General features: G+C 52.5%; 1 protein-coding gene across 1 annotated transcript; it reads left to right on the top strand.

Annotated features, from left to right (window-relative positions):
- The first annotated feature begins 7,265 nt into the window (after positions 1–7,265).
- On the top strand, positions 7,266–12,613 carry RGS16 (regulator of G protein signaling 16). The gene is made up of 5 exons (XM_084866041.1): positions 7,266–7,481; positions 8,273–8,374; positions 9,095–9,156; positions 9,476–9,642; positions 10,978–12,613. Exons 1-5 carry the CDS (start codon positions 7,438–7,440, stop codon positions 11,203–11,205), a joined length of 603 nt encoding a protein of 200 aa, XP_084722167.1. The 5' UTR covers positions 7,266–7,437; the 3' UTR covers positions 11,206–12,613.
- Positions 12,614–16,353: the final 3,740 nt, after the last annotated feature.

Genomic DNA, 16,353 nt, shown 5'->3' with positions numbered 1-16,353 from the left:
CAACAATCTGTTCATGCTTCCATGTCTCTACCAGGGACTCTCCTTACTGAAGACCTTCTGAGAGGGAGGTGGAGGTGGCACAGGCTCCCTGGGAGTTTGGTGTCCTGTGTGCAACTGGAGCCGGGCACTGGACCCATTGACATCTACTGGCTCCTCCCTGACTTTGTGCCAGTCTGCTGCTGTGAGGCTCTCTGAGATCCGCAGTGGGGTTTGGGGAGGTGTTCAGGAGGTGCATAGTAAGTCCCACTGAGTCATCCAGCCCGTCTTCGACCCATTTCCAGAAAGTCACTTGGTTGAAGTTCAGCCAGGAGAGTCCCAAGGCCCCTGGGGCGTGGGTGTGTGGAGTGGATGCATCCTTCCTTCCTCACTCATCACTAGGCTCCGAGGCCTGGGTTCCAGTCCTGCCTGAGGCCACCTTAGACCTGCCCGTGTGAGCGCCCACATCTCAGAGGCAGCTTTCCGGGGCCTGGAGCCAGGGCACTCCAATGCGCTGAGGTTTCCCAAGACGTGAGGTGGGTGGGCTGGGACGTCAAGTGCCGCTTGTGCTCCCATGGCGTGGCTCAGTGGTTGAGCATCCATCCACCTATGAACCAGGAGGTTACGGATGGATCCCTGGTTGGGCACATGCCCGGGTTGTGCTCAATCCCCAGTGGGAGCAGGGGAGGGGGGCGTGCAGGAGGCAGCCAATCAATGGTTCTCTCTCATCATTGATGTTCCTATCTTTCACTCCTTCCCTTCCTCTCTGAAATCAATAATAAGAAAATATTTTTTAAAAAATAAACTGCTGCTTGTGAGGTTTCTCTCTGTGAGGGTCTTTCAGTTACACACACACACACACACACACACACACACACGCACACGCAGTCTGAGAGTAAAATGATGCTTTCTCTCCACCTGTTCTAGATCCCTGTACCCCTTGCCACACCCACTGGGCTGTTCGCAGAGTCTCCCCAGAGCAAAGTGCCTTCTCCTTGCTCTGCAGCACTGCCTGTCAGTGCTGGTGGAGGGTGGTGCCCTGCTGGAGAAGGTGGTAGCCAGAAAGAAACCCTCCACCCCCCCACACACACACTCTGGGTGGCCTCCTTAGGCTCCCCAGGCTTGTTTCCTGCGAGGAGAGGCACCCCGAGTGCAGCGCCACCGCCTTTTTAGCTCTGGCCTCAGCAGTGCTCGCTCCTCTGCTGGGAGGAACAGGAAACTGCAACTGTCAGCATCGCCTTCCAGTCATTTGCACACCCCAGGCCTCGCCTGTTGCCCTCTCATCTTTCCTTCTCTGTGGCTTCTCCGGGCCTCCCTGAACCCATTACATGGGAAACATTCAGGCTTTGATCAGCTTTGTTTCTAGGTCTTAGTGAGCGGAAGAGAGAGCCTCCCAGAAAAATGACGGTCATGACAAGCGAGGAAGGGGGCGGGGAGCTGAGGCAGGATGAGGAGGAGGAAGAATGCCCAGGTAATTCTGCCATTTTGGAATGGCAGGATTAAGGGCTCATTTATTGTCTCTGATTTTAGGGGACACGTTGGTGTGACAGCAGAGTGTTTGCAGGTGAGAGCTGAGGTAGCAGGGGCCCGGCTGGGTCGAGGCCCAGGACAGGCACACCTGGGGGGGACCCTGGGCTCTGGCATCAGGGAGAACTCAGGCAGACAAGCCCACGTGGATGCGGCACCAAGCACAGAGCCAGCATGGGGCACCAAGAACGCATAAACACCAGAGGCTCCGTCTACCAGCACTCAGGCTCCCGGAGGGTGAGGAGGAGAAAGGTCCCTGGGCCCCGCACATCCCATCTCTGGGAGCTGAAGCCGGGCCTCCCTTAGCAGCTTCCTGGCTCTCCGCAGCCGAGTTCCGGAACTGTATCCACAAGGGACTACAGAAGCCCAAAAGTCCAAGCCAGTGATGACACACAGCTAAGGGCAGAATGTGAAAAATGCGAGTGACGGAGGGGAATGGGGTGAGCAGAGAAGCAGGGGAGGGTAGAAAGACAATACAGCAAGGAGAATTTCAGAGGACAGAAGGATGAGTTGTCAGTATTCCCCAAGCTACGCTTTATTCCTCTCATGGGGCAGCACATTCTGAGTTTTAGAAAATTCCACACAGCAAGCTGGCCGGGTGTTGAACTTTCTGAGCTCACAACCCAGCTCGACCACCGACTCTCTGTGCGACCACAGGCAAGTTACTTAACCACTCTGTGCCCCAGCTTACTCCCGTGCAGGAGGAGGACAAGAAGTGGCCCATCCTATGGGGTCATCTTGAGAATGGAAAGCTAATTCCAGGGAAATCAAAACAGAACCTGGCACATAGTAAGTGTTCAACAAAGGTTCGTTAATATGATTTGTGTTGACACCGAAGCCAGCCAGCCAGCCAGCTGGCATTTACAGCAAATACACTGACCGGGGCCTGGTGCTAGAGGCTGAAGCGGGGATGAGAAAGCACGTCTGAGCTTGGCCTCAAAAATAAGCAGAAAAGTCAAGGACAGTCAGCCTTGGGGTTCTGGGATTCAGACTAGAGGTTGCCTGAGAACGGGGGTATCATGAAGGAGGTTTCTAGAGTGATGAACATGTTGTGTGACTGACCAGGGATTGGTTCCACAGGCGTATACATTTGCCAAAAATGATTAAACCGAACGCTTGAGATCTTTGCGTTTTGTTCTATGGAAGTTATATGGCCGTAAATAAATAAAATTAGTTTATTGGAAAATGTCTTTTAAAATGAGTTGTAGAGGGAAGGCAGGGGAGGAGAGGAGCCTCAGGGGTTTGTAGTCCCAGGTGGCATGGACCTGGTTTTAGGGTATGAAGGGAAGGACCTGAGATCAGGTGGGTGGAGCCTCATATGCCACACAGAGAAGTCCTACCATGTTCCTAGCACCCATGGGCACCGCTGGCTGGGACTGCCCTGCCTTGGAGGCTAGGGGTCCATTGGCCGGTTGGGTAGAGAGAAGCAGGTCTCCCACACACACACACCCCGGACCCACCCACGAGGACTCTGCCGGGAAAGGAGTGGAGAGGGAGGAAAGAGAAGAAAAAACAGAGAGGAATCATCCAAGTGAGCTGCACCCAGTGCCCCAGAGGAGAATCAGGGGGAAAGACTCATTTCCTACACCCAGGCTGAACTCTGTCAACTTCCCTCACCGGGGAGAGGGGGCAGCCGTGGTTTGGCACACCAGCTGGGCAAGGGCCCCAGGGACTATTTCTCTCCCTCCTCATCTTTTATGTTTCTAAACCTCGCAAGCCTAGATGCCCCTGCCTGTGTGTCAGGAATTCCTAAGTCTTTCTGCAGCTGTCCTGTACCCCCAAACTACGGCTCTTCCTAACTGCTTCTCCCTCCTGAAGCATGCTCCCTCCTGTCTGTCCAGCAGGTTCCATGGCTCTCACACCCTCTCTCTCCCCAAGCCACCGCCCCTTTATTTAACACCATCACCCTGTCTGCTCCCTCCCTCCCCTGAACATCTGTTGCAAAGCCAGGCAAGGGTTTCTTTTCATCCCCAGGCCCTCCCCGCCCCCACAAGGTTGGTTTCCTCCGCTCAGTTATAAGGTCATTGAAGGCAGGGAAGAGCCTTAAAGGCTGCTGTTTCTTCCACCACCGACTTGGGAACACAGTAAATTCTTAATAAATACGTATCGGTAGGCTGGTGGTTGAAATGAAGAGATCTAGACCCACGTAGGGGTTGGATTGTCTGTGCCAAATCAGAAGTCCAGGAAGTATTTTCATCTCCCCCAACTGTCTTCTACAAGGGTCCCCTCTTAGACCTCTGCCTTGGTGGGAAGGGTGGAGCAGGGGGGTCCGGGGGGGCTGGAGGAGATGGAGGGCAACGTGGCTGGGTTGCCGTGAGATGTGTAATCCAGACCCCAGAAGGCCCAGCTGCAGAACCAGGTCCCCACACCTTCCCCCGGAGAAAACGCAGCTGTGCTGAGGGTGCTGGGCCATGAGGTCCTGTCCTGTCACAGCCAGCGCGATGCATAGATGAGCTCATCCTTCTGGATTTACAGCAACTATCGAGTCATTACCGAAATCGCAGCTATGAACTGGCCCACCTGCTGGGAAGAGAATTTGGGATACATGATCAACTTCAAGAAGTTTCTGCCAGGAAACCCAAGAGGTAACCATGGCCACCGGAGGGCTCTTCATCTTGAGCAGGGAGCTCCGGGCTCGCCGATTGGACGGATGTGCAGGCCCGCGCCCCGTGCAACCTTCCCTTTGTCTCTCTGCTTTCTCTGTCGAGTGGGAGACAGACCTAGCTCAGGCATCTGGAGATGCACGGGCCCAGGGTTCAGCTGTTTTCAGTTCCAGAACAATTAACTGAGGGCGGCTGGGGCACAGCCACTTGGTTGTCTGCAGAATGGAAAATAGAAAGCTCCTCTGGCTCAGTGGCAGGGAAACAACAGAAGAGAAGGTTTGTGGAGGGTCTCTGCATGAACCCGATGATTGTTATCACGTGGCCGTGTCCCGGCTCATTCCTACAGGGTGCCGCTGAGGGCCAGACTGGGTTTTCATCCATCCATACACTCCTTTTTGTCCTTTGAAGAACAGCGGTCCCAGACACACCCACACACCCACCTGGCAGCTGCCCCGGGGGTTGACCAGGCCCAGGTGAAACAACAACCCTCACCCCAGCTGAGAGTTCTCCAGACCAGAAATGGGCTGGGTGGGCAGCGTCCCACGTGGAGGAAGGCCCATGCTGAGAAACAGATGCTCACAAAGACATCCTTCCATTGTCTGGTTGCACATCACTGCCCCTCCCAACCCTCGCCCATCTCCTGCCCCACACGGATCCAGCCCTGGACGTGTGAGAATATTACGTAAGAGCCTAAATTGGTGAGATGAGGGTGAGGGTGGATGCTGGGAACTGAGGTGGTGCTGCCCACGTGTGAGATGCTGCTGTACCTGCCCCCCCCCCCCCCCCCCCCCGCAAGCCCCACTAACCATCCCGCTAACCAGCTGGGAGGTTGGGAAAGCGCTGACTCTAGCTCCTCAGAGGGCATTGTGTTTTGACGAACTAGGTCAGATGCTGCAGGCCCTGGTCAACGAGGGGATCAGCCTGGACAAGAACACTGTCCTGAGTTGGGCCTATTGCTCTAGCAATGCCTTCAGGACACCTCCCAGGCCTTCTCCTCCACACCCCTCAGTGTTTTCCTCCTCTCCTTCCCCCACTAGCTTTTCTGGGTTTTCTCACTGAGCTCTCTCAGGTGGAGAACCATTTCTCCTCTTGTTTCTCTTCCCCCCAACTTTTACTTCCAGGCCTTGCTGAGGAATAGAACTCTTAGATGCCTCCTTATGAATTAAAGACCTCACTTCCAAAAGACAAAAAACTCAGTACTTACTTTTCCTTACTGTCTAGCAATCCCCGTGTTAAGTGAAACCGAGCACTAACATGTATTGAGTGCTGACCATGTGCTGAGCACGGATCTTGTTTCAGAAGAAATGATGCTTATAGAAGACGGGAGAAAAACCAAGCGACACCCAGAGAAATGGAGTTACACTGTTGATTACACCAGCGGGCCCAAATTTCTGAGCAAAACCATGGAGGAAGTTTTCCCTATTTATATCTTTCCACCCCCTTTGTCTCCCAAATAAGGGTTTTTTCCGGACCTTACATTAGATGACTAGCCTACAGGGTCAGACGGCCGAGTTTATCTTCCCTATTATTCAAGCAGCTAGAGAGCAAATGTAACAGAGTTGACTCACAGCATCTAATCATCTAATAGCAAAGAATTTCAAACAGTAATTTTACAAAAACAGGGGCTAGCCTTCTCAGTCTTAGAGCCTTACATGCTATGGCAGGTGCTGTGGCATGCCACCCAAATCCCTTCTTTGGGACTGAGGCCCTCCACAGAGAGTTGCCATGTTTAATATAAGGCTATCTCTTGTGGCAACGGCTTCCAATGAAAGGCCGGGGTGGGGGTATCTGAACCCTTGCTTCAATGGGGGACAGCTTCAAGGGACTGTTCTGCAAGTGGCATTCACCTCCTCCCTCTGCCCACCCCAGCCTCCCTCTGCCCACCCTAACCTCCCTCTCCCCACCCCAGCCTCCCTCTGCCCACCCTAACCTCCCTTTGCCCTCCCCAGCCTCCCTCTCCCCACCCCAGCCTCGCTCACTCCCTCTGAGTTCCGAGAACTCTGCCCAGCCAGTCTCTGCCTCCAAGGAACTGAATTTCCTGTTTCCTGGGAAACGAAAACTAAGAATTAGCTTATTTACACCTCACACCCACCTCATGAAATACACATAGCATGTTCTCATCTTAGAGAGGAGGAGAACGAGGCCGGGGAAAATGAAGAGGCTTGCCCAAGGAAGGTCTTCCGTCCATCAATGGCGGAGCCATGGTTTGCAGCCAGGACCTGGCTCTCAACGCCACATTGGCAGCCTCTCAAGCAGCCTCTTCATGTGGCGTGGGGGGAGGTTGTGTGGCCTTGATGGGAAGGTGAGGAGAGAAGCCAGGAAAGCATTCATCACCTGCATCTCAGAGACCAGGACACTGAATCAGCAGCTCTTCTACCCAGGATCACTCATCAGCGACAGAGGTGCCAAGATTCCTTTCTTCCTTTCTTTTATTTTTGAGGAGGAAGCAGTGGGAAACATACAGGAAAATCATTACTGTGTAACTTGGAGCAAGTTATTATATTTAACCTGTCTTAGTCAGGTGCTCCCTCCGTCTTCACCTCCCTCCACATGTCCGCTATGCCCAACTCTAGGATCTCAGGCAAGCCTCTTTCACTCTCTGACTCAGTTTCTCCGCTCACAGAAAGGAGGGGATGATGAGAGGGTAGAGGCCTCACTTAGCCCGGTGGCCATCCATCCGGCTAGGAGCACAGTACGTGGCAGTCACCAGTATAATCACGAGGCTCTCTTACCTGGGGTTGCATTTCAGGGCCCAACAGGCTCAGGCTGTGACCCACACCACGTGTGCCTCCCAGACCCTTCAGCCCACTACCAGCATCCTCTCCCTCTGCGTTGGTTCCAGCTTTTACCAGAGACCAGCGGGTTCCCCCCCCCCCCCCCCCCCCCCCGTAATGGGGTATGCGTGTCTCATCTTCCTGGGACTTCTCTGCCCGGAGGAAGGCTGTCCCGTGTGACCCCCGCTCCCCCCGCCCTCCGCATCCCTGGGTGAAGGTTGCACGCGGGTGGCTGGGTGCAGCCCTGCGCCGGCGCCCCGGGGGGTTCGACTCCCGGCCCCGCCTCTGCCTAAGTGGCACTCCGTCCCGCTCTCTGATTGGTCGGCTGCGAGCAGTGCGCTCCGCCCCCTCTCCTCCGGGAGCATAAAAGCCTCCGGATCGCGGGCTCCGCGAGTGCAGCCTGCAAAGCCCAACCCTACCCGAGCCTCCGAGCATCAGCTGCTGCGGACTCTGCCTCTCGGACCCTCTGCCTCTCGGACCCTCTGCTCCTCGCGCTGCCGTGCCCGCTGGAGCCCGCCGCCCGTCCCCCCACGCCGTGCTGCCCCGCGCCCGCAGCCATGTGCCGGACCCTGTCCGCCTTCCCCACCACCTGCCTGGAGAGGTGAGAGGGGCTCGTCCCGCCGCCCGGAGGAAGTGGGGGCGCGCCGGCCGGCTTGGGGACCAGGGTGGGCGGGATACTAGGAGGCTGAGGATGGATGGGAGAGGCAGAGGTCACCCGGGTGCCGCTTGCTCAGCCGCTTCCCTTAGGACCTCAGAGAAGCACCGAGCCCAGGGGAGAGAGGCGGGAACATAGGGACCGCTGCTTCCTGCCATTCTCCATCCAGCCTCTGACAAGTGGCAGTCCTTCTCAGCGGACCCGCTAGAAACCGAACCGGCCCCCTCAGTTTCTTAAGCACTTGGTTTTTTAATTGGCTAGCCCACACCTCGGGGCGTGGCCTCCTCTGGCCCTGGGAAGGCAGGGAGGTGGTTTTGGGGTCCGCAGGTGAGGAGGGATGGGCCCACTTCCCAGGCGGCTGCTCAGCTGCCCCCAATCCTTGCTGTAGCTGGTGGCCGGGGAAGGGCAAGGTAAAGAGGAGTAATTAGTTTCCACACAGTTCCAGAAGTATTCAGCACTTTGTCCCGAGGGCGAGAGCAGTGTGACTTAAGTGTCCGAAGTGCTGTAAACTCAGACAGTGTAAGACCTACGGAGGCCCGGCTCAAACATCCCTTTCATGGTTTGGGGGTTCCTGATACTAAGGAGAGAAGCCACGTTCCCAGGAACCCTGGAGGCTGGAATTCAGGGGGCTTCCTAGTCTGAGCTCTTCTGAGACCGCCCCCCCCCCCCCCCCAAAACCTCTCTGCCCTGGCTGAGCACACGGAGAATCCTTACATGCTTCCTGCTTTGTCTTCCAGAGCCAAAGAGTTCAAGACCCGGCTGGGGATCTTTCTTCACAAATCAGACCTCAGCTCCGACGCTGGCAAGTCTGAGGGGAACAGCAAACACAGCAAAGAGCGGTGAGTCCTGCTGACCAGCCCATGGGCCCTAGAGGAGACGGACAGATTTAGGGAAGGAGTTATGGGAAGGAGAAACCAGGACATGCTGGGGGGTAGGACCTTGGTGACCCCTCCCCGGGCTTCCTGCTGGTCCGCTATGGCTGTTGGCTCATGGGTGACTGGGAGGATGGCTCCGGGGTTCTAAGTCTGCGTGCAGTTGAGTGTACTCAGGACCCGAATGCCCGGTTCTCACACTCTCCCACCTGGAGATGTCATTTAACCAGGGCTCGGACCGGGTCCAAGACCCCTTGAAGGTGTCAATCAATGGCTCTGCTTCCATGGGTATGCGCCTCACCTAAAAGCCCTTTCGTCAACTGTGCCAGGCTCTGGGGTTCACGAGGCCCTTATTTCCTTGGGAAAACATACAAAACAACACCCCGAGAGTCAGGGGAAACGCAAGAATCTTGGACAGCAAAGAGTCCGCCTTGTGAAGATATTTTCTGAGGAGCAAACGGGGCCTGGCTTTGGTTCCTGGTGACAGACTTGCGTTCTAGAAAATACTTCTGTCCTCCCTCACCCACAACCAAGGGTTGAAGGAGTCCACGCCAATCATCACTGAGCAAGTCTTCCTCTGGATTAGGCAACTCCCATCAGAGTTCTGGCTAGGGTCTGTGCTGTGCATGAATGGGTTGGCCTTCTTCTCTAAATTAAAATCTTGACCTTTTTTTTTTTTTTGCGCAGAAACTTCTCAGAAGATGTGCTGGCATGGAGAGAGTCGTTTGACATGCTGCTGAGCAGTAAAAGTGAGTAGGACCCTGTGGTGTCTGTCTGTGGATGGCACGTGTGTGCTCATGTGCTTGGGGGGGGGGGGGGGGGAAGATCAGCCTGAGAGATGCTGAAAGGGTGGGCAAGATAACAGCTGTAGTAATAATAATAATAATAATAATGATGATGATGATCCCCCGGTGTGCCAGCCTCTATTCAGAATACAAAGGCAGGTCCTTGTTGGAGAAAATTGCATCCTAAAAATAGAGCCGTCGGCGGCAATGGCTGTCTTTGCTTCTTTTATTCCCCGCTGTTCCCTCAGTCTGACCAGTCTCCTCCTCTCTCCCTTCAACCCAGACGGGGTGGCTGCCTTCCATGCTTTCCTGAAGACGGAGTTCAGCGAGGAGAACCTGGAGTTCTGGCTGGCCTGTGAGGAGTTCAAGAAGATCCGGTCGGCCACCAAGCTGGCCTCCCGGGCGCACAGGATCTTTGAGGAGTTCATCGGCAGCGAAGCCCCCAAAGAGGTCAGAGCCTAGATGGATCCCGAGATTCCCCCAGACCCTGCCTGTTCCTTCCCCACTGAGAATTGGGGGCTTCTTGCCACCCTGGGGGGTCACTACCCTCAGACTCACTGACAGGGTTGAAGGGGTGGGCAGGTATCTTGGCATCGGTCCATACCCACTCTTGTAGACTAAGCCATTTTTTAGAAGCGCCCAAAACACTCAACTGGGGAGCCGGGCCCATTGTAGGGACCTTGTGTGACCTGCCTCGCTCCCCTGGCTGTCCTGCCTCAGAAGGTCATTGAACTTGCAAGCTTCCCTCAGGCCTCCACCGCCTGGCGCCCGCATTTGCTAAAGAACACGGGGGCCACCTAGTGGAGAGATGGAAGTAATGCTTTGCTTTTAGTGCCACACTTTCTATTTTATTTTCTGGACACTTTTTATCTAGTCCACGTTATTCTGTAAAAATTTATTGAGCATCCATTCCATGCCAGGTCCCGTTAGTAGTCATGGGGAAGAGAGCAGTGAACAAACAGAGCCTCTATCCTAGTGGGAGAAGGTGCCAGCAGCCAACCAAACAAATAAACATTTGCCAGGGGGTGCTCTGGTCCTCTGATAGACATAACGCAGGTAGGGGAGGGAGCCAGGGGAAAGGAAGTGAGGTCTTTCCATCTTTCAGAGGGAGGTGAGAGATGGGCCATTGGATAAGGTGACACATGCACAGAGGCATGAGAGTTATGGGAGGACAGCACACCGAACCGGAAAAGGAAAGTGCAAAGGCCAGAGAGTGTTGTCATCACCACAAGCCAGCACCTTGGCCTGTGTGGAGCGTGGAGAGGGGGGAGAGAATAGAAGATGAGGTCACACAGGTGGCAGGTGGCCAGGGGTGGGTCCAGGTAGCTGCGTGGGCCCAGCACGCACTTTGGCTTTCCTCTGAGTGACATGGGAAGAGGAGAGCTGCCACCAGACAGACTTGGGGTTTGAAAGGTTCAGGGAGGGGGCATAAGGGGAGGACGGAGAAGGAGGGAGGGGAAGGGGAGGAACCGCTAGCAGGCCCTGGCACTCACCTAGGAGTGGTTGTTAGAGAGGAAGGGGTGAAAAGGGGTTGCACTTGTGGACAGTCTTAGCACATGCTTGAGGGTTCTGAGAGATTGGAGGGCAGACACTGGATCAGCGGAGGGGACTGGCCCAGAGTTGAAAGCCACTTAGTAATGGACTCTGGAGACGCCGGGTTTCCGGTTCAGAATCCAGGGCTCCTTCCACTGCCCCAGCTGCCAGCCCTTCCTCCTTCCGTCTGCTGGACCCTTCCCCATGCCCCGCAACCCCCACTCACCCATGTGCTTGCCCTCCTCCCCACAGGTGAACATAGACCACGAGACCAGGGAGCTGACCAGGACCAACCTGCAGGCTGCCACGGCCACGTGCTTCGACGTGGCTCAGGGGAAGACACGCATCCTGATGGAGAAGGACTCCTACCCACGCTTCCTGAAGTCCCCCGCGTACCACGACCTGGCTGCCCAAGCCTCGGCCACCGGCGCCTCTCCGTGCAGCTGCAGCTGCAGCTCAGCAGAGCCCTCACACACCTGAGCCTCCGGGAAGAGAAGTTGAGTCACCCAGCCCTGAGGCAGCTGCCCCCCTGGGTGGGCAGCAGGTTCTGCAAAGCAAACAAGAGGACAGGGAAGGAAAAGCTGTGATTTTTTGTTTGTTTTGGAAGCAACAGCCTCTCCTCCAGATAACTGTGGGACCGAACTTGATGCATGAGAGGGTCGTCCCCAACTCCCAGGACTTGTGGGTCAGGGCTGAAGGTCACGGCTGTGTGGTGCTCTCTGGGGAAAGGGATGGTGGTGCAGGAGGTATCCCTGGCTCTTGTCATTCTCACCGGGGCAGGAACTAGTCCAGGGTGGTTTGGGAAATGTAAATAAAGGGAAGCTCAAAGACGGGAGGGGAGACAGCCGGGCCAGCGGTTTTGCCTGCCGCACGGCTGACCGAGCACAGCCCGTCCGTCCACCTCATTCCCAGGCTGTCCGGGGCACAGGAGGGCGCCCTGGATGCGGACCCTTCCCGCTCCATCCGCCGCACCTGCCTCGCCGCCCAAGGGCCCATTAGCTTGTACTTCTTAACACTCCTGTGTCCAGCCTCACAGTCTTTCCAAGGCCAGGGGACCAGTGTGATGCTGGCCCCAGGGGAGATTTTCATACCTCCAACACTGACCTTTGAATCCACTTCCAAGTGAGCAGAGAGCCCCGAAGAGAAGCCATCTTGCTCATGGGAAATGCATCATGGTGCTCTCAGTGACCTTGTAGGTGGTGCCTGACCTTGTGTTTGCAGCAGGGTCCACACGTGAGCGGGGCCTCCTGCTGGGATACACCCTCGAGGGGTACTTAACTTGCAATGTTGAGGGACCACGATGACCCTCGGACGATCCCAGAAGCTGGGAATGGAGGTAGAGGGAGAGGCTGCTTGGAAGAGCAGGCCCTCGGGGAAATCAGAACCTGCCTGTCACTCAGGGCATCTCCGAACAAACCTGCCGAGGTGGGGCCTGTGCAGGAGCCCCGGGGGAGGTGATGGACCAGGTGGCCCCCTGTGCCCGGGAAGGCAGCCCTGTCCTCGCTGCACTGTGAGCTCCTCCAGGAGACAATTATTTAAGTTGTAACGTCTTGTTGGTTCTGTGAAGACTTGCCAGAGCATGTTATTTTTTTGTTACTGTCTATTGGTGTGATTGCTATTGTTATTTATTATTGTGACTGTAGTTTGCCTCGACCCCCCCAAGCATCTCAGCAAGACCTGGCAGCCTGTGTCCCTCCCCCACCAGGCTCTACCTCAGGACGAGCTGGGAACCTCTTTACGCCTGCCAGGAATTCCTCATTAGTGAAATATTTTATTTATTGTTGACAACTGGAGCTGGTTTCCGAGATACAGATGATGTACTCAATCCCTGTGTTTCCTGTTACAGCATGTTATATTCTTGTAAAATAAAAATAAAACCCCAACATGAGGTCCCGTCTCCATGGGCGCGCGCGCGCGCGCGTGCGTGTGTGTGTGTGTGTGTGGTCAGGGGATGTGGGGAGAGAGAGTCCTGTGGAGGAACTGGCCTCCACAAGTCCCACTGAACAGAGGGGTGAGCTTCCCTGTCACAGGTGATGAAAGACTCACATTTGGCTGGGAACTGGTGGGATGGAAGAGGGGGCGGCATCAGGGAGAATTTTGTCCTCTGGATAGAGACAGCACAGCCATGACCAGCTCTGCCTGTACCAGCACAAGGGGCCGCTCCCCTTGGTCCAGTAGCTAGACATCATCAGGTGGCAGCCATTTTGACTTTTGCCCATTTTCCGCTTGCATGAATATTTTATGACTTCATATGCACTCCAAGTCGTATTCTGGAGTCATTTCATTGAAGTCTCTGAGATGAGCCAGGGCAAGGCACTCTGTGTGTGAGACTGTTCCATTCCACACACCGTGGACTGAGGGAGGGAATAATGGGTGAGTGGGGCTTGAGAACTTTGGGGGAAGGTTTGCAAGGATCCAAATCTGTTCTCCTTTCTCACTCTATTGATCTCTAGTTCTTTCTCTCATTACCACTATATATATATATATATATATATATATATATATATATATATATATATATATATATATTCTTCCCTATGTTGAATCATCTGTTCATATACAGATCTGGACCTAATGTTGACTTTTATTTCTCCCCTGCTATTCATTTGAATAAAATGACCAGACTTCAGGTACATTGGGTAGAAAACCCCAGGAATCACACACTAAACCCAGATCTAAGAGGTGACTGATTCTGTGGGTGACGCCTGAGGGATTCTGAGTTTAAGAGCCTGGGAAAGGAAGATGAGAACAGACATTGTGGGGGGCCCTGGTCTCATTTATTCCTTACAGCAGCTCTGTGAGGTTAAGCAGGATTACCCATAATACAGATGAGGAAATGAAATCTCCCAGAAGGAGGAAATGTGGCCAGGGCAGCTGGCCTAAGTGAGAGTAGAATTTGTGACAATATGGGTGGACCTTGAGGGCATAGTGCGAAGTGAAATAAATCAGACTGAGAAAGATAAATACTGCATGACCTCACATATATGAAGAATCTAATTTTAAAAGCCCCCCAAACTTGTAGAAAAAGAGGTCAGATTTGTGGTGAGAAGCCAGGGTGTGTGTGTGGGTGGGTGGGTGGGAATTGGAGGAAGGTCAAAGGTCAAAAGGTACAAACTTCCAGTTATGAGATAATTACTAGGAATGTCATGTACATAGTACATAGGACAACATGGTGATGTAGCTAACACTGCTGTATGATATATAAGAAAACTGATAAGTTTATAGATCATAAGAGTTCTCATCATAGGAGAAAATTTTTCTCTTTTTAATGTATCTCTATGAAATGATGGTTGTTTGCTAAGCCTATTGTGATGATCATTTCACAATATATGTAAATAAGCCATTATGCTGTACACCTTAAACATATACCATGATGTATTTCAATTATTTCTCAATAAAATTTGAAAAATGAGAAAAAAGTTGAAGCTCTTAGGAAAAGAGAAAAAAAGTGTTCGGGACATATTAAGTGCTGATCTCAACATAATTCACTGCCTCTGAACCTTTTAAATTGGTCCAGTTATTCAAATTTCCTTATAAAGAAAAAAAATTGAAATGTAAATAACTAAAAAAATGGCCCTAAGAGTAAGGCATGGAATGCAGTTAGGCCTAGATTATGGCATTTGAGTCTCCTTGACTTCCAATTCCCATTTCAACCCTTCTTATTTTGCTTCATTATTCTCTGTAGCATTTTCACCATAGAGCGGATTGTATACAGTTTACTTATTTTGTTCATTGTCTGCCTTCTCCAATAAAAATGAGGCATCTTTCTCTATGTTGTTCAGTGAGATAGCCCAAATCCCTAGAACAAGGCAAGTTACTTAATCACTTTGTGCCTCAGTGTCCTCCTTGTACAATGGGATCAAAAATAGTACCTACCTCACAAGGATTTGACTATTTTAATATATTTGAAAAGCACAGAATAGTTCCTGGAGCATACTAAAGAGCTACATAAATGTAGTTCATCATCATCATCATTATCATTCTTATTACTATTTTTTTTAATATATTTTATTGTTTTTTTATAGAGAGGAAGGGAGAGGGATAGAGAACTAGAAAAGTCCATGAGAGAGAAACATCGATCAGCTGCCTCTTGCATGCCCCCCACTGGGGATGTGCCCGCAACCAAGGTACATGCCCTTGACTGGAATCGAACCTGGGACCTTTCAGTCCGCAGATCAATGCTCTATCCACTGAGCCAAACTGGTTTCGGCCATTCTAATTACTATTATTGTATTTCAGGCAGCAAAAGCAGAGATTGGGAGGTGGGAAGAAGTGCGATGTGATGAAGAAAAGACCTGGATGATAGTGGCAGGTGCAGTGATGATGCCCAAGAGGAGCAGGGACAGTCAGGAACCGTAGCATAACTTGAAATCATGTCATGTGCTGCATTTTTTCAATGGTTTATGACCTATTTCTGCCAACTAAGATGCAAGTTCCATGAAGAACTTGCTTGAGGAACTTGTGTGGTAAACCACTCTATCCCAAGCATTGAGATTGGTCACTGGCGACACAGTCAGTGCTCAATAAATATTGATTGAATAGATGACGGGTTAAGTATTTTGAACTCTGTCCTAAAAACTATGGTGAATCAACGAAGCAGGTAGGACACTAGATTAGAGGCTAAGAAGTGAGTCATCTGTTTCTTGCAATAAGCGATGACAAGGGCTGAGGTTAGTCACTGCTTTGCAGGTAAAAGTAGGGGACTTGGTATTGGGAGGGGGATGAAGAGTAGCAGCCAGGTGGGGCAGCTATTTATGGAGTTGGAGAAAGAGAAGGAGCAGACTGGGGGAGAGGTGCTGGTCTCTGTTTGGTACATAGTCAAGATTTGTGAGTCTGAAGCTCAACGAAGAAGCTAGGGCTAGAGAAAGAGGCTTGGGTGTCATTGGGGTGGAAGGGACAATAAAGACTCAGAGTCTGGATGGCATGACACTGGCGAACATCATGCAACCACATTCTGCTAGCTATTTATGACTCTCTCTGGAGTTTGTCTCCCCAGCAAGACTGGATATCTTTGAAGGTAGGAATACTTTCCACTGTAGAATTCAGTACACAGTATACAGTTCAATGCTAGGAAAATGGCCAAGAACAGAACTTCTAGAGCAGAAAGGAACCTTAAAAATCATATTACATGAGAGAACCGAGGCCCAACATTGGTTAATTGCCCACCTGGTCACTCAGTTAAATAGCTACAGTTCTATCAATAATAAATTATAAATACTAGTAGTCACAGGTCTGGCTATAGAACCAGGTCTCCAGAATGCCAGCAAAATGCCCTTTTAGGACAGTGAGTTGAGTGTGCCCAGATGGGTGAGGGAGCTTGGACTTCAGGCTAACATTAGCTTTTCTGAGTCACAGTTCCATCATCAGTACGACTGTTAGGGAGTAACTGGGACAGTGAAGCAATGAGTGTCAGGCTCCCAAGTCAGTGTTCAATAAATGTTTATTTCCCACTCTTTGGGAAATCCACTCAAGAAGATAGGGGGTTTGGAATAACATGGTTAAGGATCAAGCTGGAGGCTGTGACCTGAAAGACTGAGAGCTGAGCAGCATGACCTCGGGCATCAAATTGGTCACCAGCAGTCAGAGAAGATCTAAAAGCCCTTGCTGCACAGGCTCCGCCTTCCAGAG

This window comes from Pipistrellus hanaki (assembly GCF_964339955.1).
Source record: "Pipistrellus hanaki genome assembly, chromosome: 18".
In the NCBI taxonomy this organism is placed as follows: Eukaryota; Metazoa; Chordata; class Mammalia; order Chiroptera; family Vespertilionidae; genus Pipistrellus; species Pipistrellus hanaki.
Note: the sequence above shows the minus strand (reverse complement) of the source record. Positions and strands in the feature narration are given on the sequence as shown.

What these genes read in the sequence shown, in the direction of transcription:
- RGS16 (XM_084866041.1), top strand. Translation starts at nt 7,438, where the DNA reads ATGTGCCGGACCCTGTCCGCCTTCCCCACCACCTGCCTGGAGAG. An exon ending in CATGCTGCTGAGCAGTAAAA is followed by an intron (nt 9,157 to 9,475) that starts GTGAGTAGGACC and finishes CCTTCAACCCAG; the next exon opens with ACGGGGTGGCTGCCTTCCAT. An exon ending in GCAGCGAAGCCCCCAAAGAG is followed by an intron (nt 9,643 to 10,977) that starts GTCAGAGCCTAG and finishes TCCTCCCCACAG; the next exon opens with GTGAACATAGACCACGAGAC.